At 34.4% G+C, this 27,339-nt stretch overlaps 1 protein-coding gene across 1 annotated transcript in view; it reads right to left on the bottom strand.

Moving 5' to 3' along the window:
* The window catches only part of TMEM232 (transmembrane protein 232), a gene marked incomplete at its 5' end in the record, with an annotated part of 213,199 nt that extends 187,979 nt beyond the window's left edge, over positions 1–25,220 (bottom strand). The window contains 6 exons of the mRNA XM_081825809.1: positions 3,824–3,990; positions 7,534–7,633; positions 11,948–12,105; positions 14,501–14,606; positions 16,041–16,152; positions 25,093–25,220. Coding sequence (XP_081681935.1) covers positions 3,824–3,990; positions 7,534–7,633; positions 11,948–12,105; positions 14,501–14,606; positions 16,041–16,152; positions 25,093–25,220 — 771 coding nt within the window. The remainder of the gene's footprint in view (positions 1–3,823; positions 3,991–7,533; positions 7,634–11,947; positions 12,106–14,500; positions 14,607–16,040; positions 16,153–25,092) is intronic.
* Positions 25,221–27,339: the final 2,119 nt, after the last annotated feature.

The following is a 27,339-nucleotide window of genomic DNA, read 5'->3' as shown; positions in this document are numbered from 1 at the left end:
GGGGGGGGGGAGGGAGCAGAGGGAGAGGGACAAGACAACTCCGTGCTCAGCACAGACCCCGACGTGGGGTCTCTATCTCAGGACTCTGAGATCATGACCTGAGCCAAAAGCAAGAGGCCAACACTTAACCAACTGAGCCACCCAGGCGCCCCTAAACAGATACATTCTTTTCATGTGTTGACATTTTGCCCCTTCCAGTTCAGGCAAAGCTGTATGGCAGGAATCTTCCATTTCCTTGTAGCTTTTGTGCACCAAGATTGACAAGAACAGATAGATTTTTTTTTTTTTAGATAGCATCTTTCTATTTTTTATATTTTTTAATTTAAATTCAATTTAATTGACATATACTGTATTATTAGTTTCAGAGGTAGAATTTAGTGATTATTTAGTTGCATATAACACCACATGCTCATTACTTCAAGTGCCCTTCTTAATGCCCATCACCCAGTTACCCCATCCCCCCACCCAGCTCCCCTTCAACAACCCTGTTTGTTTCCTATAGTTAAGAGTCTTTTATGGTTTGCCTCCCTCTCTGTTTTCATCTTATTTTATTTTTCCTTCCCTTTCCCTATGTTCATCTGTTTTGTTTCTTAAATGCCACATGAGTGAAATCACACGGTATTTGTTTTCTCTGACTGCCTTATTTCACTTAGGATAATACCCTCTAGTTCCATCCATGTTGTTGCAAATGGCAAGATTTCACTCTTGCTGAGTAATATTTTTTTGATGGCTGAGTAATATTCCATTGTATTCCATATATATATACACACACCACATCTTCTTTACCCATTCATCTGTCAATGGACATCTAGGCTCTTTCCATAGTTTGACTATTGTGGACATTGCTGCTATAAATATTGGGGTACACGTGCCCCTTCGAATCGCTATGTTTGTATACTTTGGATAAATACCTGGTAGTGCAATTGCTGGATTGTAAGGTAGTTCTTTTTTTCTTTTTTTAACTTTTTGAGGAACCTCCATACTGTTTTCCTATGTGGCTGCGCCAGTTTGCATTCCCACCAACAGTGTAAGAGGGTTCTCCTTTCTCTGCATCCTTGCCAGCATCTGTTGTTTCCTGAGTTGTTCATTTTAGCTATTCTGACCAGTGTGAGGTGGTATCTCATTATGGTTTTGATTTGTATTTCCCTGATGATGAGTGATGTTGAACATTTTTTCATGTGTCTGTTGGCCATTTACATGTCTTCTTTGGGAAATGTCTGTGTCTTCTTCCCATTTCTTGACTGGATTTTTTTTTTTTTTTGGATGTTGAGCTTGATAAGTTCCTTAGATTTTGGATACTAGCCCTTTACCTGATAAGACATTTGTAATTATCTCCTCCCATTCTATAGGTTGCCTTTTAGTTTTGTTGACTGTTTCCTTTGCCGTGCAAAAGTTTTTTATCTTGATAAAGTCCCAATAGTTCATTTTTGCCCTTGTTTCCCTTGCCTATGGAGACATGTCTAGCAAGAAGTTGCTGTGGCTGAGGTCAAAGAGGTTGCTGCCTGTGTTCTCCTCTAGGACTTTGATGGACTCCTGTTTCACATTTAGGTCTTTCATCCATTTCGAATTTATTTTTGTGTATGGTATAAGAAAGTGGTCCAGTTTCATTCTTCTGCATGTGGCTGTCCAATTTTCCCAACACCACTTGTTGAAGAGATTGTCCTTTTTCCATTGGATATTCTTTCCTGCTTTGTTGAACATTTAGATTCTTAAAGAGAAGCAGAATCAACACTGAAGGTTGCCTGCTTCATAACTAGAACACTCATATTGTCAAGATTTCACAATATCTTATTTTTTTAAGCAAAACACTCAAATCACTCATTAAGCACAATTAACTTCATAGTAAAACACAATTATTTAGTCAGCATAATCATGTCCTTAGATGAAAATTACTATATTTAACTGCCTAAGTTAAAGTGAGTTCCTAAATATAATGTTCAATAATAATTGTTAACATTTTCACGGCCCTCAATAATTTACAAGGCACATGCTTTTTTGCAATCTTCACAACAATCCTATAGATTAGTTAGGGTGAATACGATGATGATGATAATGATTATGATGATGGTGGCGGCGGTGATGAAGTCTTTTTTAAAGATAAGTAAATGGGGGTTTAGAGAGCTCAACGGACCTCCTCTGAATCATACAGTCAGTTGCTGAGCAGGTGTTTCTTCTCATGACCAATGTTCTTACCATTGTTCAGTGTCATAGATTATATATTTATTGTTAAAATAGTCTTTAAACTTAAAAACAAGATCCCTTTTGTGCATGAAGTAATTGGTGCTCATTAGTAATTATAACCAAAAGGTTCAAAATTACTTAGCATATGTCACTCTATGTCAATGATTCACCAAGTAATGAGCCAAAGAGAAAACACAAAAGCCTATAATGATTACAAATAGATGTGGTTAAATGTGTTTCCTTAAATACTTATGTTTTAGTTGGTTTTAGAAAGGGCCCAAGAGAAGCATGGGAAAACTGTGAGGCAAATCATAATACAACTATTTGAAAAAGGAATCTTAAATTTTTTTAGTTGTTTCAACTTCCCTTATGTTAAACGTTTTCCCTTAAGATTTATTCATTTATTTATTTTAGAGAGAGTGCGCATGAGTGGGGAGAGGGGCAGAGGGAGAGAGAGTATCCCAAGCAGATTCCAAGCTGAGCATGGAGACAGACACAGGGCTTGATCCCACAGCCCCGAGATCACGACCTGAGCCAAAATTAAGAGTCAGACACTTGGGGCGCCTGGGTGGCTCAGTCATTAAGCGTCTGCCTTAGGCTCAGGTCATGATCCCAGGGTCCTGGGATCGAGCCCCACATCGAGCCCCACATCGGGCTCCCTGCTCCGCGGGAAGCCTGCTTCTCCCTCTCCCACTCCCCCTGCTTGTGTTCCCTCTCTCACTGTGTCTCTCTCTGTCAAATAAATAAAATCTTTAAAAAAAAAAAAAGAGACACTTAACTGACTGAGCCACCCAGGCGCCCCCGTATGTTTTCCTTTTTAAGAAATTATTAGAAAAACAAATTTTCTGTTTATAAACTATGAAATAATAAGTACATGTAACAAAAAATAAAATAACAAAAGAAGCAAGGTTTCAAACTGTTCACTGCTTTCTTTTGGAGTATATGTGAGAGAAGGAAATACATATGAGCCCCAGAGATTGAAGTTTGTTTTTTGAGGTACATCAGCCTATAATATATATGAACAATTATATGGCTCACTGCAGCTTTGTTCGCATAATACATAATTTATTACATACCAAGGAATTATATGATTGGGACAGTTTTCTCTAATGTTGATCACTAATGTCCAAGTTAGAAATTAAAAGACAATTTTTCATATACTAGAAATTATTTTATTTACTCAATTCTGAACCATTTAAAAACATTTCAGTTGATTTTAATAGCATTTTAAAAGTAATTACATATGAATTATGGAGGCATCAAATATGACAACTGCTCTCATTAATAGCCTGTACTTTATACACTTTCCTTTTAATACAAATGTAATATCTTAAAATCCTCATTTATAAATTAAATTGCATTGCTATTTCCTATTAAATAGCTGAGATGGAATCTATAAGGAAAAAGATATTATGACATTACTCTATTTAAAGTCATAGTGGTGCATACTGATGCCCCACTGCTAATCCTATTAACTACTGTCCAGGAACTGTGCATATGGGTTTATTGTTTTTGCTATTTGTTCCTCTCACCCTACCCCCACCACCAGCTAAACTCATCTTCAGCAATGTTACAGTATTGGCAAGCACAATTATTTAATCATATTAATGTTATCTGACTCATTATGCACTAGGATACTCACCATATCAGAATCTATGTTCTTATAGCTTTTCTTGTTTTCCACAGGGCTAAAAATTGATCCAGAGGGGAGTTCTCTTTTGCATATAATTTCCATGGTTTTCAGAATGAATTGCACATTTGAAAAGATGTTTGGATACTTGTAATATGACTCTCCAGAGAAACAAAGTGCTATTGTAAGAAAAATAATTTGTGATGAATATATTAATATCTTGCATTGTGTTTCATTTGTCTTTTAGTTACTAAAATATAATTAAATTCAGTACTTAGATGCTGAAACTGCTATCCATTCCCCCATCCATTCAAGATTTATAATGTTATGCATGACCCCTGCTGGCATAATAGAAAACTACAAGGTAAATAATTAATACGGAAGAGTTTATATAATTCAGAACATCAATTGCATAATGGTCGAATGCCCAATTAAGTATAGTTACTGCACAATAATGGTTGGAAACTTCCAGGTGAAAATAAATCAAGTTATAACATTTGTATGTTATCATATCATAATGGATACTTTGAAACTGTAATCCTACAAAGCATCACTGTTAACCTACATTCTCCAGTTTTATTCTTTTTCAAGATGTTATTGTTGATTTTTGAAAGAATATATTTTAAATATAACAACAATTATGTCATTCAACATAACACTATGTGGTATTTAACAGAAATATCTTTATGCTGTTCTTTTTGTAAACTTTTAGACAATTTTTGAGTTTCAATCTATTGACAGTGGAAAAAAATAACAATAACTACTCTTCTACTATATGGCTACATGGATAGGAGGCAGTTGCTAATGGCCCCAGGTAAAAATCATTCTGTTGCTAAAGACAGAGATATAGCATAAGTAAGGCTCTACTGAACAGTATTTGACAGAAGGGCAAAATTGGGGATTTTATCCTTATATGAAACAAAGTTATTGGTTTTCTTGGGATAGATCTACAATAACAAACTAATGTGAGATCTTGAGATCTTATTCACATAATTTTTCAAAATTTATTTGCCACTATCATCTAATTATTTAATGAGTCACTATGCTGAACACAGTGAGGAGTTAAAAAGAGGATTATAATGTATGAAGAAATCAAAACAAGTGATATGATAGACATAAATTCTTATTCAGTCTTGTCTTGGTTTCATACCCTGTCAGAATTTGTAGTAGTGATGCAATTCATTGGTCAGTCTCCAAAACACTTCTATTATCTCCTATTCTCTCCTCCATGACTTTTTCCACCAAATATTCCCTTTTTTGTATCTTGAGTCTCTTTTTTATCTCTTATCCTACAACATACTAATCTTTTCCTCTTTTGACCTTGTTTTCTTTATTCAATCCATTAAACTAAAAAGTTTATTTAAAACTAAAAAATGAAGTTTTTTGAAAAGAAAAATTGACAAGCCTTGAGCTAGACTCACCAAGAGAAAAAAGAGGACTCATATAAGTAAAATCAGAAATGAAGGGAGATGGGGCACATGGGTGGCTCAGTAAGTTAAGTGTGTCTGCCTCCGGCTCAGGTCATGATCCCAGAGTCCCGGGATGGAGCCCCACATTGGGCTCTATGCTCAGCGGAGAGCCTGCTTCTCTTTTGCCCCTCACCCTGCTCTGCTCTATCTCACCCTCTCCCTCTCTCAAATAAATAAATAAAATCTTTTTTAAAAAAGAAATGAAGGGAGATGTTACAATAGAAAAAAAGGATTAAAAAAAAGAAATACAAAAGGCCATAAGAGACTACTATGAACAATTATACACCAACAAATTAGACAGCCTAGAAGAAATGGATAAATTATTAGGAACATACAACCTACGAAGACTGCATCAAGATGAAATAGAAAATATGAATAGAGTGATTATTAGTAAGGAGACTGAATCAATAATCAAAAACCTCCCAACAAACAGAAGTCCAGAACCAGACAGCTTCACTGATGAATTCTACCAAGCATTCAAAGAGAATACCAATCCTTCTTAAACTCTTCCAAAATATAGAAGAGGAAGGAACTCTTTTTATTAGGCCAGCATTACCCTACCAAAATCATACAAGGATGCCACAAGAAAAGAAAATTACAGGCCAATATCCCTGATGAACATAGATTCAAAAATCCCCAACAAAATATTAGCAAACCAAATTCAAGAACACATTAAACGGATCATACACCATGATTAAGTGGGATTAATTCCAGAGATACAAGGATGGTTTAACATCCCCAAATCAGTCAATGTGATACACCACATTAACAAAATGAAAGCTAAAAATATGATCATCTCAATAAATGCAGAAAAAGCATGTGACAAAAATCAACATCCATTTATGATTAAAAGAACTCTCAACAATGCAGGTATAGAGGGAATGTAACTCAACATAATAAAGGTTGCATATGACAAGTCCACAGCTAACATTTATTCAAGGGTGAAAAGCTGAAAGCTTTTCCTCCAAGATCAGGAACAAGACAAGGATGCCCATTCTCACCAAATTTATTCAACATAGTAATGGAAGTCCTAGCCATACCAGTTAAGCAAGAAAAAGAAATAAAAGGCATCCAAATTGGAAAGGAAGAAGTGAAACTCTTTTTTGACCTTGTTTTTTCATCCAAACTACTGATGTATTTCTCTTTCCCTTTATAGCTAAGCTTTTTGTAATAGTTCACCGCCTCTGTCTTATGCTTAAGCTTTCACTTTACTCTTTGTTTACCTCCAATCTGAATTTTGCTTCCACCTCTCCAACAGGAATGCTCCCAAGATCAACAATGACTTTCTGCTTACAGAATCCCATCAACTTTCAGACCTCCTATTATTTAATACTTCTACAGCTCTTGATGATGTTGATCTTCTTGAGCCTCCCTTCTTTAGATTTCTATGTCATTACTCCCTCTTATTTCCCTTTACTGATGTATGGCACTCCAATTATCTACTAAATGTTTATGTTCTCCAAGCCTTTTCCTAGAATTAATTCCCCCCCCAACACCTTCCACCCCAAGGTTATTTCAGCCATGTTAACATGGATGATTGTCAAATCATCTATGTTAGTATCTATGAAATAAGTGAGTCCCAGCCTTTGCTTATCTCCCTAGTTCCAAATCTGTATTTCTAACTACTCACTGTGTATATATACCTGATTGACCTTCAAATTTCAACACGTCCAATGGTTCTCCAGAATTTTTTCAGTTTAGAGTACATTATCTTGACTGTATTTGTCAGCATATAAAATTTAAGGTTCCTCCTGAATTCCTCATTTTCCCTTATATATAGCATAGATCCAATTGATCACCAAATTTCGTGTCTTTTTCCTCCCAAACATTTTCAAAACTATCCTACTCTATCTCATTCCCATTTTACAAGTTCATAATGGTTAACATCTCCTGCCCAACTAATGTCATAGCTAACTGATGCCCTGCATCCACACTCTTCTTACTCTAGTTCAGTATCTACATTGTCACTAGTATTACCTTACTAAAATATAAAATTACTTTCTTGAAATCTAGAAAGGTAGATACTATTACAGATGAGGAAACTGAGTCACAAACAAGATCATGCACTTAGTTAGGTAGAAAAGTTAAAAGTAAAACCCACGCAGTCTGGCCCAGAAGCCTTGTTCTCAAATACTGTACCTATTACTTTTCATGAAAAATAAAATACAGTTTATGTTCTTTATAGTGATAGTCTGAGCTTCTCAAACTATAACATAAAACATTTATAAGTACAGAAAATAAAAGATAGTCTACCGTATAAATATGGTTGAAGCCTAAATAAATGTTGTTTAAAACTTTCTAGGTGACCATGCAGGAAATATATAAAAAGTCGTAAGAAGACCAAATAGCCAATCTGTCAAAAGAAAAAGAAAAAAAATATTTTTGTGTTGCATCAATAGATGTTTAGAAACTATAAGGAAACTAAACCATTTTATTATTACATTTGCTTTTGATGAAACAATTTCAAACTCACTTGAGCTTATGTGCTTTTGAAATAACTTTAAAACATTTATATCAAGGTTGAAATACTGGTTCAGCCAAGAAAATCTTATAAATCATCTCTACATTATATATAATGACCAATACTGAATGCTATTTTGTTCCATGTCCTATAGAATAGTACTTTTCAAGTTGCAAGTCATGGCACTTAAGTGAGTCATGAAATCAATTGAGAGGGGATTTTTAAACAAAGTAAAAGAGAAAAGAAAATATCATAGTACATTGCACAGTTCCTTGTTTTGGGAAATAAATCAGTGTGCATTATGTGTGTGCTGGATTGCAATGCCAAAGATATTTCTTTCTATAAGTTTCAGTCAAAACAGTTTAAAAAACATTTCTTTAGATAGTTTTGAGAAATACTTTGCCCGGGCATACTATGCTACACTAAGATCCCAATTCCCTTATGAAAAAAGCCATTGCTAAATAAACACTACTATCTTACCTCTGTGAAGTTTCATGTGTAGCATGTTTGTTTTACATACAATACAGAAAATGGAATATCTGCAAAAATACATGATGTGCAAGTTTTCACAGAACATAAGAAAAAAACCCACAAACCACAGAAATAAATGGAACACAAATTCTTAAATTGCTAAAGCATAAGATTATGGAAAAAAAAACAAATAAAACAATATCACTATCAAGATACATGTAGTCCAAATCCTCTTAACAATGATGCAGGGTACTGTCAGATCCATATGTAAAAAACAATAATAAAACAAAAAAGATGATTCTATCAAGTCTCAGTGATTAAACCAAGACAATTTAACAAATAAGTGGCATGACTGGACTTTGAACCCAAGACTGTGCTGCACCAAAAGTCATGAACTTTCTATTATAGCAGTGATTTCCAAGTATTTTTATCATAAAATTCTATTGGTAAAATAAATTCTGAGAATGCAGCACCAATATTTATAAATGTATCTATAAATTATAAATATGTACCATTTATAGACTTAAATAAAAAGAAAACATTTATGAAGGATATCCAAGGGATCTCTTCATACAGATCACTTTGATATAGTACTATGCTTCTCTAAGAGATTGAAGTTAGATTGAGTGGAAATTGTCAGATCATTTAAAAGAATACTGCAATTTTCTAAGTGAGAATATTAAAATAAAAAATACCCCTTGTTATAGACAATGAATGAAAATTAATCAAAGGGGAATAATTTGAAAGGAATTAGAGATGGATACTGAAAGGAAAATTCATGTTCAAAAATTTCACATTGTACAAAATAGAAAAATACATGAAAAACAGATCAGTTTGAATGATCACTGTATTATACCCTAATTTGGTCATGAGTTTCACCTGACCCAGAGGCTATCCCTAGTTATAACTATGCTTGGAAAAATGGTTTTAAAAGCTTTCATCTATAATATTCTGAAAGTCTAAATTTTTATTTAAAAATCTGCCTTTCTGTATCTCTAAAATATTCTGGGACCCTCTGTGCATCTTTCCTCGTCTCATTTGTGTACATATTCTTTCTGTAGCTTGACAGCTTGAGCTTTGCCTCCTAGACTGAATCTCTCCTTGTCAATTTCTCTTTCTTCACTCTACCATCTTTCCTTCCTTTATTCCTTATTCCCCTTCTTTCCTTCTCTTTCCATGACTACTTCTCTTCATTTATCAGACTCTATTATCTAATAGTGAAACAGAAAAGATGAATAATATTTATTATGTGTTATATTTTAATGGTTTGTTATGTGCTCCAAGTTTTTTTTATAGAAGCTTGAAGAACATTTTCTATCGAAAATGTATTAAACTATCGTTGCTTATATGTTATTCTCTACACTTCAGTTAAGTAAACTTTAATACTTAAGATGGGATTCTACACTCAGTGGTAAATACCGAGGAAAGAAGGCACACAAAATGTGAAAGTAAATAATATTATGGAATCAAATATTTCTGGCTTTTCCTAATGCTGAGCTATATACTACTTTATCAAAAAATGGTGCATATGAAGGTGGGTGATGCTTCCCTGGCAATACGTTTCAGTATATCATACCGTCAAAAAGAAAAGATCAAAAGGGAGGTTTCCAACTGACTGTCAGATATATAATGAAAATTCTACAAAGTCAAGGAAGATAACTGAAATGGCTTCTTGCCTGAAATCAAAGGTACTTATAGAGCATGCTTATTTCTACTAGCTAATTTATATTATCTAGAACAATAAGGAGTAGACTTTGAAATTAGTAAATCTGAGAGCCAAGGTAAATGTATAGCATTATAGCTGAGAGTCCACTGGGTTTCAAAACCTTCTGGGTTTCAAAACCTTCTCTGCTGAGACCTTGAATAATTCACTTAGACTCTCTATGCCACAGTCTGTAAAATAATGGCCAATAATAGCACTTACCTTTTAGGATTGTTATAAGGATTAAATAAGTTAATATGTCTAATACATCTAAATTATGATCATTGTGCAAGACATTGTGCAAGTTAAGTTCTAAGTGTACACAGCTATTATATGAACCTGTGCAAATTGTCGAAACTTTCAGATGAGAAGATATAGGAATCCTTTTAAAAATAAATGACATAGTGGGCGCCTGGGTGGCTCAGTTGGTTAAGCGACTGCCTTCGGCTCAGGTCATGATCCTGGAGTCCCAGGATCGAGTCCCGCATCGGGCTCCCTGCTCGGCAGGGAGTCTGCTTCTCCCTCTGACCCTCCTCCCTCTCATGCTCTCTGTCTCTTTCTTTCTCTCTCAAATAAATAAAATCTTAAAAAAAAAAAATGACATAGTGATGGGGTGCCTGGGTGCCTCAGTTGGTTAAGCATCTGACTCTTGGTTTCCATTCAGGTCATGATCTCAGGGTTGTGGGATCGAGGCCCGCATAGGGTTCCGTGTTCAGTGGGGAGTCTGCTTGAGATTCCCTCATTCCCTCTCCCTCTGCCCCTCCCCTCCACTCGTGCGTGTGCTCTCTCTTTAAAATAATAAATCTTTAAAAATAAATAAATAAATGACATAGTGTATATAAATTATAAATAATTTGTGCAATGGCTAAAACTTTATTTTAGAGTCATTTATTGGTAGCAGAAATATAAATGGCCATGAATGGAAAATGGTCACTAAAGGGAATGAGAAGAAAAGGGGAGAAAACCAGACTGGCTTTATATTTCTCCTTTCATTCTTTTATCATTAATATAGAAATGTAGATATCTTTTTAAATCTCTATAATAATTTTATAATCTTTTTATATCTCCTTAATGGACAGTTTGGGAAACAGGAAAAAGAAGAAAAAGTCATCATGGTAACATCTTGCCTCTCTTCTCCCATCCTTCTTCTATGCAAAGCCTCAGTTCTTCGCACGTTCAATTTCCATTACATCTATTACGTGCTCTCTGAATTTCTCCTGGTCTCCGTAAGTCTTTTACCCCCAAACATGTTGGAGAGGATCTAGGCTTGATTTCTAAGGACTAAAATATAGTATCTTCCAAAAATGCCCTGGCTGACTAATGAATATTTTCAATGTTTGGTTTCTAACAGTTCACAGTCAAAACTGAATAAGAAATTATTCTTGCAAATAATACTTAATAATTTTTGCAAGTAATTCTTAAAATACATATATCCTAAAAATATATATTCTTATATTTTTTTCTTCTGCTTTTCTTTATTTTCTTTGCAATAAACCACTACTTAACCTAAATTTTTTGGACTCATAATAAATTTTGCAACAGGCAACCGCAATCATCACAGTTGAGTAGAACCATATGACATCCAAGACCTTCTAAAACATGAACCCCATGAAGATAGTTTCCTATCTTACGGCTCTAAATGACACAGAATAGTGAGAGAACAACTCATTTTCTCAAATTGGGCAACTAGTTAAGGTTATCTGTTGGCATTTTTAAATGGAAAGTGGCATTTAAAAATCCTTAAAATAGAAAGAAAAGTTACACATACGCAGACATACATTTAAACTTGATTTTAATTAAATATTATTTTCTTACATAGTTGGTGGAAATATATTTTCTCAAACTACCTCCATATGGATATCAAGTAATAATGTATTGTCCACATGTAGAGAGAAGATTAAAACAAACTATCAAACGAGAATATTCCATAATAAAACCAAATGGCCTGTTTAGATCCTAAAACAGCTGTCATGTGACTACATGTAGTATGTGTAGCAATTACAACATATTTAGAATATTTTAAAAAAACATACCTTTATCAGCTTTATTTCAACTGAATATAAGTATGTCTTTTGGAATGCATCACAACAGAGTCTATATAAAACTGATTCCGCAACAAAAAATAAGGTAGGCAGATGATCATAATCAAAGGAAGCATGGTCCAGGGAAGCATAAAGCATATTTAAAGCTTCTGAAATATTAAAAAGGTAGAAACTGCATAATTTGAAGATCATGCTTTTGTCTACATGCTACAATTAAGCCTTACAGTTAACTATTTGTTGTCACCAAAACCAGATTGTGGTTTTAAAATATTAAAAATGTAGAATGTTAAATATTTACAAATTCTTTGACACCCCTCCCATCAAGAAGTGAAGTCCACAACCCATTCCCCTTGATCCTGAGTAGGTCTTGTGACTGCTTTAACCAATAAAATGCTAGCTCAGAAATAGCCATACAGCTGCCACTTGGATCTCTTTTTCAAGATAGCTAGCTTTGGAACACTTAGCTACCACCTAAGAAGTGTAATTACTCAGAAATCACTAAGCTGGAGAGACTACAGAGCTAGAGATAGAAGAGAGAGAGAGAGATGCCCAAGGAGCTCCAGCTGTTCCACCCAACACAAAATAGATCACCAGGCCATAAAAATAATGATGGGGAAATGGAGCAGAACTGGATGACAAAAGATAGTGCTAAAGATAAGTGCTATAAAGAGAAGAGTGGAAAACTAGAAAATCAAGGCAGAGGAAATAGGACCCAGGGGAGATGAATGAGGAAGAATGTAGAGCTAAGGCCCTAGAGAAAATTACACCTCAAGCTATTACAAAGATTTTGAAGGGCTGCCATGTAAATATCTGAAAAGAACAGCAAATGCAGGGACTTGAGGAAGGAAAAGCCCCAACACATGCAAGGAATAGAAAGGAGATCAGTATGGTTGGAGCATAATGAATAAGTAGGGAAGACAGCTAAGAATAAGATCATACAGAGCCTTGTAAGTCAGGGCTTCTTTTAAGCATAATCAGAAGTCACTAGAAATGATTTTAGTATGATCACTGCTGCATGGAGGGTGAACTATAGAATGAGGGGCAGACAAGAGATACGTAAGACACAGATGTGGAGGGTTTTCAGTTGTGGAGCTGGTACTAAGAATTCATATTTAGGGTTTTTATTTGGAGTTCAATATCTTGAAGAATGAAAAAGCTTTTGGCTGTGTGTAACAGGAAATACAAAGAAATGTCTCCAAAATAAGTATGTTTATTATTTCACAAGATCATAGATGGAAAAACTGTAGGGCTGGCTCATATATCTGCCCTCTGTATGCATTTTTCTTTCATTTTCTAGTTCTTCTGATGTACCTGGTGACAGTGATGACCACACAAGCTCCAGGCATCTTTCTCTTACCAAGCCATTTAGAGAGGAATCAAAAGGTATAGGGAGGGAAGAGGTGCTTTCTTCCTAGGCCTATCTTTTTCAAAAGCAATTCAATAAAAATACTCCAAATAGACCTATTTTTACATCTCTGATTAGGACCAGGTCCTGTGACCACTCCTAATCTAATCACTGGCAAGTAAAAGGAAATCCCATGATTACTTTAGATCACCCATGACTTACTACCCCCACCCCTTACCCCGCCCCCAGGCTGGAAGGGCCAGTCCTCTTCTGAATCCCATGATTGCAGGATACCTGAACAAAAGAGGTTTAATGGGCAAAGAAAAGTAAGTAACTGCTGGTTGTTGATCATGCTTTTGTCTACATGCTACAATTAAGCCTTACAGTTAACTATTTGTTGTCACCAAAACCACCAAAGCCAGGGGTGTTTATATCAATATCATTTAAACATTTAATAGAGGTCAGGTTGTGGATAGCGCTGTGATGAAAGTGCCATAAAGGCAAGTTAAATCAGAATTGTTCTTATTCTTCCTGTTGCTTGAAACCTCCCAGATAGCCCTACAAAACTCAATTTACATGGGGAAATACTCTCTGACCTCATATGGTTAGCATTCTAAAACTCATTTTAAAAGGCCTACACATAAAATTCAGATAATGATAGAAGGAATTTTACCTCCTTAAAAATAATGTTTTTTTCTTTCTTTTTTATTGGTTGGAGGATGGTTTGGAAGGAGACATATAAATGAGAAGTGATAAATGAAAAGGTAATGAGTGAAACGGCTGTTTAAAATAAGTGGAAAACAAAGGACTATTTGGTTAACGTTTTATGAGGAAGAATTATAAAATGCCAAAACAAGTTTCTCAAAAGTATACTGCCTATTGTAATTGAAAATCACTTCAATGACATTTTATATTACTTTTTAATTAGTTACTAATTTTAGAGAAAAGCAATGAAGACTGTGCTGAACAAAAGTTTTGAAAACAATTTTGTAATTAAAAAGTTGAGCAGTCAAATTCATAAATTCAAAATTACAAAAGGAGCTTTCACAGTAAAACATTACCAGATATTTCGATAGAGAAAGGCAAATTTTCCTTGACTCCTGCACAATTTCTAAATATTAAAGGTCAAAGGTTATACCTTTTCTGCTAATCTAGAAAACACTCAGGGTAACTAAGAAGAGCTTAGTAAGAGTACATACCGTCTTGGATTTCTCCTTTGCACTGAGCGAGATATATTACTTCCGTCCATGCAGTAGGAAGATGTACATGCTTCCCAGAGCCTAAGGTTTTGAGACCCAATTTTCTCTGTTATGGGGAAGGATGAAAAAGGCAAATCAAAAGGTATAGCTTCTTACAAATTTATTTATTTGCTTATTTATTTTGATTATCCCTTAACTATATTCTGAAAGTCATTCTATGAGGCTATGCTCTATAGCCAGTTTATATAAAACTTTAAAAATTTTTGCTTTATTTTTAATTATTTTATGTAAATTGTATTAGTGCTGAAACATAAAGGATGTTTGTTAATATTCTGAGTTATATCATTAGTTATTTGCTAAAAATAATTCTCATTCCTTACTTTCAAGGGTTTACTTCTACCTCATTACCCCACCAAGAGAATGCATCTCTGATTCTAGAAGGAAAAGCATATTGAATGTGATTCAACAGAAATTAGCTTAATGCCAATTGGCCGGAAAATTCTGGCTACTTCACTGTGAATGGACTAAAATTAATGAACATGAAACAGATACCAAGACTGCCACTCTTCCCTTAATGGGCCCACTCCTGGGGTTTCCCCAGGGAGCAGTTAGCCAATTGGACAGAAGCTCATTGATGAATGTACCTGCTAGCACCTCTCAGCATGCATACGTACCAGAAGAATATTCTTTTTCTAATCAAATTTTTTCAAAATTTTAAAATATGTGAGCAACAGTGAACTGAAATACTGGGAAATAACAACCACCACAACAAAAAAGATGGCTTAATTTATGCTCCAGTTTGTGAACCGTTATTTCATGAATTTTTTTATATTATGTATATTGGTAATATGGTATATATGTACCATATGTATATACACATATACCATATATATATTTGTACCATATATATGTATATTGGTATTATGTATATTTGGTAATACGTATATTATTTCTTTGCCTAACATAAACTGGATCTAATGTAAGAAAAGCAAAACAAGGATTTATTTCACTTCCTGTCTGTTTTGATATGTTTTTGAAAATTTAGAAATTAATGGCATACTCTTAAAGACTGTATTTTCTTAAAGACTCTTAAAGACTATTCACTGTTAGGTGAATAGTTTGTTACAGAGAAAGAACACAGTATACTGTGCATGTATCGTGTGAAGGTTTAGGGAAGCTTCCTTTCTTCTTTGGGACACATGATATCTCAGTCAACCTTTTTTTTTTTTTAGGAAAAAGTGGAATTATTATAATCAAGAATTTATTTGCCAGCCTTTCATATTTTGTGGTGAACTCTTGGACTAGTGTCAACAGTTATATTCTTCAGTAATTTATGGAGAATCTTCACCTAAAAAAGCCATTTGACATTGAATTATTTGGTTGTAAGCTTTAATTTTACTTTGCGTTAGTATCTTTAATGATACTTAATGATTTTAAAAAGGTATTTCTTATTTTTACTTTTGATATTTTAGAACATGTAACCACCCACCGACTAGAACAGAAAGTCCATATATTAAATAATCAAATAGTGTACTATTACCTTACATCTTAGAATGTTTTTTCTAGCTAGGTCCAACAATTCTTTCTTCTCTTTTGGATTTTTTGTTTGGTTGAATCTCAAGATGAATTCTTTTGTGATTGAAAATGATGGACTAAACCAAAAACAAATCAATAATTATAGCTAACAGTTCCCAAATTTTAATTAATCAATATCTAGGGGCTAAGTGTAACTATTTTCTTTTGAAAAAGTACTTTACCTTAATAAAAATGTTTCATACACATACAGAGAAATCAGTAAAATAAAAAAATATATATGTGTACAGGACTCCTAGATTGATCTAATCATACTCTTGGATTAAGAAACATTATTCTCATGATGTAAAAGAATTCTGTAGCCTCTGTAAGAAAAGTTTTTGGAATGATTGCCAGAAGTCTTGTTGGTATATGCCTCCTTCATAGGTAAAACCCAGCACAGCTCCAATTATGTTGAAGACTGATTTATCTCCTCACATATATCAGTATTGATTCAATTTAAGCTAAATTTTTATTCCTTCCATGCAAGTGAAATCAGTCCAACTGTGGCTGAAATAAAATGAGCAAGGGAGGAAAGATGTATGTGGTAAGGTCAGAGAGGTGACAAGTAGCCAGATTAACTCTGGATGAGATGAGAAGTTATTGCAGGGTTTTGATAAGAAGAATGGCATGATTTAACTTAAGTTTTAATAGGATCATTCCAATGTCTATTGAGAGTTGGAGTGTGGAAAGGTGGGAGGTAGCAAGGGAGGAGGCACATGTATACTTAGGTGAGATGGAATAGTGGCTTAGATCAAGATGATAGCAATGTCAGTAAAAAGAAGAGTTTAGATAATGGGTATATTTTGACATTAGCTCCAATAAGACTGCCCAAAGAATTAGAAGTCAGGCATGAGAGAAAAAAAAAAGAGTCATGATTGAGCTGAGTAACTAGAAGGATGGAACTGTAATTTTCTGAAAAGGGGAAGATTGGTGGAGAAGCAGATTTGGGGTGAGGGTAGAGAATAAGTTCAATGTTGGATATATTATGTTTGAGACAACCATAGCCATCCTAGTGGAGACATAGAATAGGCAGTCAGATATATGAATTTGAATTTCAGGGGGGGAAAGTTCAGGCTAGATACATCAATTTTGGAGTCATTATTGAGTCATTAAAGACACATGTGGTATTTAAAGTCTTGCAAATGGAAAGGAACCCCTGGGGAAAGTGCAGAGCGAGTAGACAAGCATTTCAAAGAGAAGTGGGAAAAATAAGCTGAGGGTGTATGCAAGAGAATGAGTAGAGTGATTATAACGATATACCACAGGATTTAAGAAGGGCATTGGATCAAAAGTGACATCAGATGAATAGTGAATAGGTAGTAGAATCAATGAGTTGTTTATTTGTGTGGTCTAATAACTTTTGGGAGTCATGCTATTAGAAGGAGTGGTCTGGAAAAATAAAACAAATTTTTGTAACAACTTATTATTTTCAGAATTTACTGAATTAGTTGCTTTGTGGGATCCAGGGAAAAAAATACATGAATAAAAATCAGATTTTGCCCCTGCATAAGTCACAGTCCTATTGAGGAGATAGATGTATGTAAAAGCAATGACAGTGCCTAATGATCACAGAATAAGCAGAGGTACTGACCATCTCCTATTAGACTTGGAAGTGGGGATACAAGGATGAAATAAAAAGCCCTGCCCTCATGGCGCTTATAGTAAAATAGAGGAATAGTTGAGGTGTTAGCACGCACAAACTCTGCTAGAACTGGGCATTTTGAAATGAGTTAACATCATTCTTGATTTCGTGTTCTCTATCTCACTCTTGCCCTTGGAGACATCTGCTTAGACAGATACAGTGTAGGTTGGCTGAAAACTCTTTGTCAATAGTAATCTGGGATGACGTATCTTTGATCCTCATGAAGAGTTCAAAATAGCTTTAATCTTCCCATTTGTACAGAGTGCTTTGGGAATTACAAGAAAGTAATGAATCCTTGAAAACATGGAAAGTGAATGCCTTTGAGCTTTCTTACAGATATTGAGTCCCTTAATTGGTGTCCCATAGCTCATGTCAATAAATATTTAGTGGGAAATAAATATAGCTATTTGAACCATGTCTAGCCTATCACAAATAAATTTTCTTTTCAAATGCCTGTATGTACTCTTTAAAGCATCTTTTTTGCTTCTTAGGAGTTTTTTGTGTATCATTATATGATAATTTGTGTAACAACCTCAATTTATTTCTTCACACATTCTACTTTCTTTAAAAATAAATGTAATGTGGGGCGCCTGGGTGGCTCAGTCGTTAAGCGTCTGCCTTCGGATCAGGTCATGATCCTGGTGTCCTGCTCAGCGGGAAGCCTGCTTCTCTCTCTCCCTCTCCCACTCCCCCGCTTGTGTTCCCTCTCTTGCTGTGTCTCTCTCTGTCAAAAAAATAAATAAAATCTTTTTAAAAATAAATAAATAAATGTAATGTATTGCAAGTATATAATAAGTGCAGTCCTGTGGAACAGGTAGTAAATAAAGAACATCATTCTAATTTTACATATAACGAAAATATACTTTGTATTAATACCCTACCTAAACTATTTATCAGAACTTTTTTTCTTTTTAGCTGACAACGCGTTCGTTCAGTAAATATTTAAGAGAAGTCTCTTACGCACAAGATATTTTGCTATATACAATGAGGACTAGAGGAGAAATCAGACTCAGCCTCTGAAAATTCCCAATCTAGAGGGAAGTGAGATGCAATAAAAAGATGTACTAAAAAAAAAAAAAATGAAATCCTGTAGGAGTTTGGAAGTAGAAATCATGATTCCAATGTTTCCTAGTCATATAATCTTTGCTTAATCACTTAATCTGTGTGAACTGCCATTTTTCATATGTGGAAATGAGGACAAAATCTTGTAGAATTCTGAAAAGTATCAAATGAGTCTGGCTCCCAGTACATATCAAGTGCTGGATAACTGTTAGTTATAAGCATTACTGTTTGGGGTTAAAGATTCAGAAAAAGCTTCTTTGCAGAAATGGCACTTGAGCTATAACAGGAATAGCAAGGAACTGGAATATGACAGAATAGCAGCTGTCCTTCCAAAATTCTTTCTCTGCCTTTTCTTTGGCACATGATCACGTAGCTACTCTATATTTCCCAGTCTTTCTGGCTGCTAAATACGGGCACATGGCTAAGCTAGTGGGATATGAGCAAATGTAATATATGCAAATTTCAGGTCACCTTTAACTTAAAGACATACCATCTTCTCTAGAATGATGCTTTTTTTCTCCTTCCTGTGGACTGGAACACTAATATAGTGCTGAATCAGCTTTGATTCGGCAGATGAGTACAAAATCCTATAAGATAAAGAAGGTCCTGAGTTTCTCACTGACCCCAAAAGCAGAGCTGTCCTGTCAGCCTAGACCCACTGACTTCTTATGTCAGATAAATACATTTCTATCTTATATAAGCCACTGAAATTAGAGGGCTTTTTCTATAGTTGTTTCAAATTTACCCTAACTAATACAAATAGGACCAAAGAGAAAAAATAAGAATTTTAACCCAGCATAGACAGACGGAATGCTTAAAATCATGATAGGAAATGAAGACGGAAATTCTGGGTTGAGAACAAACATAAATGGCATTGAATGGTGGTCCATGGCAAAGATTTATAGCTGCCTACATCAGTGTCTATTCTCCTCCTTTTCTTATAAAAAGACTCTTTCTTGCAGTTAGGTGTGCCTGTATGTCTATGTTTCAGCCAGTAAATGTAAGCAAAATTCAGCTAGTAATTCTGGGACGTTTACTTAAAAAAGGGCACAAGCCCTTCTGCCATTCCTCTATTCTGCTGCATGAAGCACGACTGTGATAGCTGGAGCTTCAGTGCCACAATAAACCATGAGATGGCCTTACGTGTGAGCCACGTGCAGCAGAGCAGCTAGTTAGATGAAACCTAGGTCCCAGATCACCATACCAACTCTGGACTGATTACATTCAGAGAAAAACTTTTACTTTATTTAAGTGGCATTGCTATTTTAGATATTCTTAGTTGCAGTGGGTGCTAATTCTATATTATGCAGAGACGTTTGAGTTTTATTTAATAAGTAAGAGGGAACTATTGTGCAGAAGAGTTAAGAGATTATACTGTACTTTAGGATGATTAAACCGAAAGTCATCTGTTGAATGGGTTTAAATGAGGAATGACTGTTGGTAAACCACTGGGCAATTATTTCAGCAATTTAGGTAAGAAGTAATAAACGTCTGAACTGCAGTTTGGGCAGTACAAATAAGGAAGAGTAAATGAGTATGAGAGATTAGGTGGAAGCTAAATCAATAGGGCTTGATGACTAATAGGATATGAGAAGATTTGTGAGGGTAGACAAAGATAATCTTGAGGTTTTGAGACTACACAATTAGTAGTAGAGAACTGACATCAAATAAAATGGAGGAATGTGGGCAGATGATCTGTGCTGTTCTGGACAAATGGCTATCATTTACCTGTGAGGCATCCAAGTGGAGAGGTCTATAATCCAAACAGACTTGTGAGGCAGGCATTAGGAAGTGGATAGGATATGGAAGTAAAGATTTCAGATTCATTTACTATCAGTGATACTCACAGCCACAAAATTTCAAGAGGAAGAGTATGGAGAAAAAAAAGGTCAAGGGAGATCTTTGGACAGATCCCACAGTTAGAGGCAAGAGAGAAAGAAGAAACAATAAAATAATAGAGATTCAGGGAAGCACTACAATGGATTTCAAATATATGTATAATTTGGGGTGTAAATTCCTTCTCTGAGAATTGTTCATTACTCATAGTCCCTATTGAACCAATGGGTGCAACTTCTGTACTAGTACTATATGACCCCACCTCCTTAACTGTAGCTGATTGGGTCACAAAAGACATCTGAATCAAGCTAGCAATCTAATCCTGTCTCTGGGGATTTTGAATAATCAGCTGATATTTTAATTAGCTGATGTGAGAGCTGAATGGTCATATAAAGCCAAGAGGTGGCTTTTGCTGAGAGGTCATTCAAGACAACAAAGCATCCCAAAGCAGAAAGCTACTTGCTCACCATTGTAGCACCCAATCAATATGTTGGATACCTTACAAATGTGTAACCAGAGCCCCTACCCTTTTCATGTTTATAGTCTAGTGTAGATGTGGACTACATCTGTCAAAGTTGACCATTTTATCTCCAGTATCAGTTAGAGAACATAATGAGTACTGAATGAATGAATGAGGCCTGGCTATGCCTTCTGCTCTTAGGTTCCACAAGACAACCCTGTATCCTTCCATTACATTTTCCTTTTGCTTGAGTTAATTTGAACATGTGCCTATTCCATGCAAACAAGCAATTCTAGACTGAGATACCAAAGAACAGAATGAAGATAAGGAGCATGACCAAAAATACACATCTGCAGGGATATCAAAACTAAGGACAAAGAGATCATTAGAGTTAATGTTTAGAAAGTCAGTGGAAACCTTTGAGGGTAGTTTCACAGGGTGCCTGGGTGGCTCAGTTGGTTAAGTGACCAACTCTTGGTTTTGGCTACGTTGTGATCTCAGGGTCATGTAATCAAGTCCTGCATGGGGCTCCACGCTCAGCACAGAGTCTGCTTCAGATTCTCTCTCCCTCTCCCTCTGCCCCTCCCTCCACTTGTTTTAAAGATTTTTTAAATCTTTAAAAAAAAAAAAGAGTAGTTTCACTAGTGAATTACTGATACTGAGTTGAGTTTAGGGATAAGAAAAATCTGATACCTGAAAACATTCCACAAAATGCAAGGCTATAAGGTCTCCATGATTAGTACCTGTATTGGCCATAAATATTGTATAAAGTCTCAGATTGACTTGACTCCTATCTGCATGATTTTCATGGCCCAAAACAGTGAGCTGCCCCTCCTCCTCTACATTTGGAGTAGCCACGTGCTGGATGACACAAACTGGAAGTATGGATGAGTTAGCACCTATGGAATGAATCTTGACCAAGGAAAATGCTAGACAAAAAGCTACAGATCAGATGAATAACTCTCCTCATTTCTCCATTCCATGGACTACTGTGAGATGTGGCTTCTTCTTGAAACCTGTCTTAATAAGTCCCATTATGCCAAGTATGGACATGTCTGCTGTATTTCATTGTGGCAAGTTGTGATTTAGTGCTCCAGGTAATAATGCATCAAGGTTTCCCACCTCATTTTCCTTTTTTTTTTTTTTTCATCTTTAGCGCATTGACCTTGCACACCCCAAATAAAATATTAGAATTTTAATCTTCTGCTTATATTCTGCCTTCTAGAGACTTGGGCTAAGACAGTGGTGTAAGCCCAAGTACAAGAGGACTGTAGTTTCTATGATTTTGCAAGACTTTACATACTTTGTACAGATATTTTCATCAGTAGCTACTGATCTCTCATTTGGGGTAATACATTCTTAAAAGAAGCTACATTTAATTGTATGTATTCATGCTCTTATGGCCATCCATTTCCTAAGTCACCATATTTTTGGCTAAATCATCTGTAGCCATCCCTAAATGCTACAATATAGGTGTCTCAGGCTAAAATTAACAGACCTGATTACAAGGTCTTAACCAATTAGAATTTCACTTAAAGGCTTATAATAATTCAGATAAATGAAAAACACACTATAGATAAAATAAACAAATGATCAGAATATAAATGTAAGTCTAGAAAAGTTTCTTCTTGCTCCTGACAGAACATATTTACAGCCCATACTACAAAGCTATATTGTATTATAAATGTATGCTTATCAAAATCAGTAACATTATATAGATATGTACATACAGAGCATTTTAAAATATTTAGAGCATGTATTTGCAGAGCACATTTTACTAACTATAAAAGTGTCAAAAATATAAATAAAAAGGAAAAATTTCAGGTTTATTAACATTTTAGGAAACTTTGAAGACTACAGCCTGGTTGGTTAATGGATTTTTTTGAATTTATAGATAAATTTGAGGATAATGACATCTTTATCATAATAAGGATTCCAACTTATGAATAAGATATAACTTCCATTTATTTAGTTATTTGTAAAATTTTCTCAATGAAGTTTGAATGTTTCTTTCATAGGGGGACTGTGCATCTTTTGTTAGGTTTATTTCCATGTATTTGGTATTTTTTTAAGCCTTGTCAATTTAAAAAAATTTTTTAAAGATTTTTATTTATTTATTTGACAGACAGACACAGTGAGAGAGGGAACACAAGCAGTGGGAGTGAGAAAGGGAGAAGCAGGCTTCCTGCGGAGCATGGAGCCCGATGTGGGGCTCGATCGCAGGACCCTGGGATCATGACCTGAGCTGAGGGCAGACGCTCAACGACTGAGCCACCCAGGCGCCCCGAGGTGGACACAGATTTCTTAACCAAAATACAAAAATGACTAATCACAAAAGACTGAGAATAAGTTCTGTTAACTAAATGGCATATAGCCCATGATCCAACAATTCCATTCCCAGGTATGTACCTTAGGATATGTGCTAGGATGCTCAGTACAAGAATGTTCATGAAAACATTGTTCATAATAACCGTAAACAGGAAATAATTGAAGTGGCCAACAAGAGAAGAATGAATGGATAGTTCACAGTATGTTAATGAAATGGACTAATGGAGTGAATAAACAAAATCAGCAATGAAATCATAAAATCTTAAAATCATAATGACTATATTAATTTCCAGGACTTCTGTATGATGAAAGGCATCACAAAAACAAAGTTAAAAGACAAGCCACAGACTGAAAGAATTCATAACAAATATTTAGGAATATCAAATATCGATAAGAAAAAACACAAAGATAAATTGGAAAATATATAAACAGATAACTCATAAAAGTAATTCTAATGGTAACAAATATTAAAAGATGCTGAGTCTCATTAGTTATCAGAGATTTAAAAAAAAACTAGTTATCAGGCAAGTGCCACTTGTGGCCTATTACAATGACAAATATGAAGAAGTCTGACAATATCAGGTGATGGCAAAGATGGGGGAGGTGATACTTTCATATAACTGGTGAAGACAATGTAAACTCTAGAGACCAAGAGCATTAAGTAAAATTCAAAAAGTGAGGAATAAAAAATCCCACTCCAAAGAAGCACTTACCCAGGTATACAAAGAGAAATAAAAAAAAAAAAAAAAAAAAGAAACAAAGAAAAATATATAATGATTTTCACTATAGCACTGATTCATTGGCAAAAATTTGGAAAATAAGTAAAACAAGAAGTATTCATTATATAGTAACACTATACAGCCACTAAAATGAATGAAGAAATAATTTTCAATAATAAAACATAATTATCGGTATGGACTGAATTAAAAACATAACATCGACTTTTAAAAAATCAAGTCACAGATAAATGAGTTAGGTATAATTACATTTATATTTACATGGAAAATGCAATTTTATATTCATGCATATTAAAGTAGAAAAATGAACTGAAATGATATATACCACAATTACTTTAGTTGGGAGGGCAGGTGGTCAAAGAGCTTCACATTCATCTGTTCATCTATTCTTTATTAAATAAAAATATTTGAAACAAACGTAGCCAAATGTCACCATGCAAGTTTTCTTACATATTCTATAATTCTCATTTTTAAGTTTTTAAAAATTTCTTAAAATCACACACAATCTTTAAATTATCAACAAACCTTGATCTAGTAACTTCATTTTAGAAACTTTATCCCAAGAAAATAATTTGAAATGCAGAAAGACATTCTATTTTGGCTTAATTTGAAATAGCAAAGGACATAGAAATAACCAAAGTGCTTCACAATATAGTAGTTATTAAATGCTTTCTCTTATGCATTTCAGAGATTATTATGGCAACTTAATAGACATTTATAATTATAGAAAAAATGCTTATTTTAAACAAAAAGTGTAGAATTTAAAATTTTAGAAAGATATGATCACTATAAATTATGAATATTTATTTTAAAAATAGTAAATATATAGATGTACATATTTTAGAACTATATGTGATTTTAAAGAAATTATTCATAATATTCTGTACTTTTTAAATTCTATAATGCATATGGGTCTGCTAGTTTAATAAAATGAAAGTTTTTTCAGACTTACTTTGATTTATTTTTCCTTCTTTTCCTTAAATTTTGAATTTTAAACCTCAAGAGTTTTTCATGATAAGAGGAAGATATCACTCCTAATTTATTAATCATGGGTGATTTGTTAACAGGCATATTCACAGATCATAAACCTAAAGAAAAATATTAAATTTTATGTTAGAATACAAATGCACTTATAGTACCAAATAATACATAATATGCAAATTCATGATTTGTGGGGAAAAGGGTGGCAAGAAGGAAAACCAGGCTAAGAAAAAAATTATAGTAAGGAAGAATTTAAATTTAAATTTAAAATGTCAGACCTAGGAGTCAAACCCAACTTTGAATTGAAAACCCATGTTCTTTCTATTATGTTAGTATTAAAAACTTATCTTTTCATATAATACTTAGCCTTTATTATACTTTAGCTGTTTTATCAGCAAAACCATTGGAAGAACATCATGGCATAGTAGTTAAGAGGATACAATCAAACTGATTTACTTAACTACCCTGTGTCTCAGTTTCCCCACTTGTACAATGGGAATAGTACCTCCTTACAGAGTTGCTATAAGAAATACATAGGTCAATATATGTACATTGGTTAGAATAGAGTTTAGTATATAAGAAGCTTTATGTGGGGGCTTGTAATCATTATTAGATTACTATGCTTTCTGTTTTTTAAAATTACTTGTAAACTTTTTTTGTCTTCTGTTTTCTTACCAGTTAGATCATGCTTTCTCAGCTTGTCCTCACATCCAGATTTATTTTCTTTTTGAAGAATGTCTGAATACATTTTATGAGTATAAGACCAAAACTAGAAGACACTATTTTTATTTAGTGCAGTATTTAAATAGCAATATGAAATAATGAAATAGGTAGTCAGATTTACACTGAACTATTTTGCACTTAATTTTTAAGCTAGGTAATTTTTAAAACTTATCATTAATTAAGGTTCTAGCAGGAAGCTGACAGCACACTCAAATGGAGTAACTAAATAAAGAGATTCCAAAGAGATGGGCAGAGTTATTCAAATAAAAAAAAATACAATAAAATAAAACCTGAGATGGTGCCTTCTCAGGGTCTGGAAGAAGGGGGTGAGCCCACCACTCTTGGAACTGGGGGAAAGAAGGACCCAGAAAGAATAGCTGTAGGAAAGTGGTGTTTAATAAAAAACTTTGGCCTTTGATCTAGACATGCAGCCCATCTGAGGTTGCCTGCTAAGAGGAAGGCTGGAGAACAGGAATTTTGATCTCACTCTCCTGCTCTCCACTCCAATCACCTGCCTGTACTTCCCATTAGCTAAGCCAAACTAGAAGCCAGAGAAGGTATAAGGCAGAGTGGAGAAGGATGGAAAATGGATCTGGATGGCCAATGGGAAAATATCCAGTACAAAATGGATTATAAACACAAAACATTATTATCTCTTGCTATTGGTTATAGCAAGGTCTGCTTCTAATAATCTATATCCATTAGAATATAAAATAAATGTATTTTTAAGGCAGCAGCTATAAGGGGCTATATATAGGGATGTCCTTTAGAGTGACCCTAATTTTAATATACAATATAAGTTATTCCCAAACCGGACTAATATACTCAGGAGTTTAATTTTTAACAGTGAACATCACCACATTGGATTCACATCGGATATTTCTACCTTAAAAGGAACTGAGGAAAATAATTACAATCATTAATGATGGAAATAAAGTACACATAAGCATCAAACAACAATAATAAAGACAGGGATAGTCAAAGAGTTAATTTGATAAATATGGTAACAAATGTTGCAAATTTACTGTTGCTGTTATGTTTGACAAGTATTTATTGTGAGTCACATAAAATTATGAAGATAAGATGTTTAATTACACTAAGACAAAGTCTTCAAAAGAAGAAAAAAGAAACCTACAATTCTTTTTTTTTTAAAGATTTTATTTATTTATTCATGAGAGACAGAGAGAGAGAGAGAGAGAGGCAGAGGGAGAAGCAGGCTCCCAAGGAGCAGAGAGCCCGATGTGGGACTCGATCCCAGGACTCTGGGATCATGACCTGAGCCGAAGGCAGATGCTTAACCGTCTGAGCCACCCAGGTGCCCGAAACCTACAATTCTTAAAACATATTTCAGAAATAAAGTTTAGAAATGCAAATTTGAGTCAGACATACTCTAAGATAAATTACTTTTAAAAATTTAATTCCAAATGAATAGAAAAGAAAAAATACAGGCAACCTAGGAAGAAAAATAACTGAAGGGAAATTGAATGGAAAGCAA

This window comes from Leptonychotes weddellii, chromosome 7, assembly GCF_054177405.1.
Source record: "Leptonychotes weddellii isolate Sample4059 chromosome 7, ASM5417740v2, whole genome shotgun sequence".
Lineage (NCBI taxonomy): Eukaryota > Metazoa > Chordata > Mammalia > Carnivora > Phocidae > Leptonychotes > Leptonychotes weddellii.
Note: the sequence above shows the minus strand (reverse complement) of the source record. Positions and strands in the feature narration are given on the sequence as shown.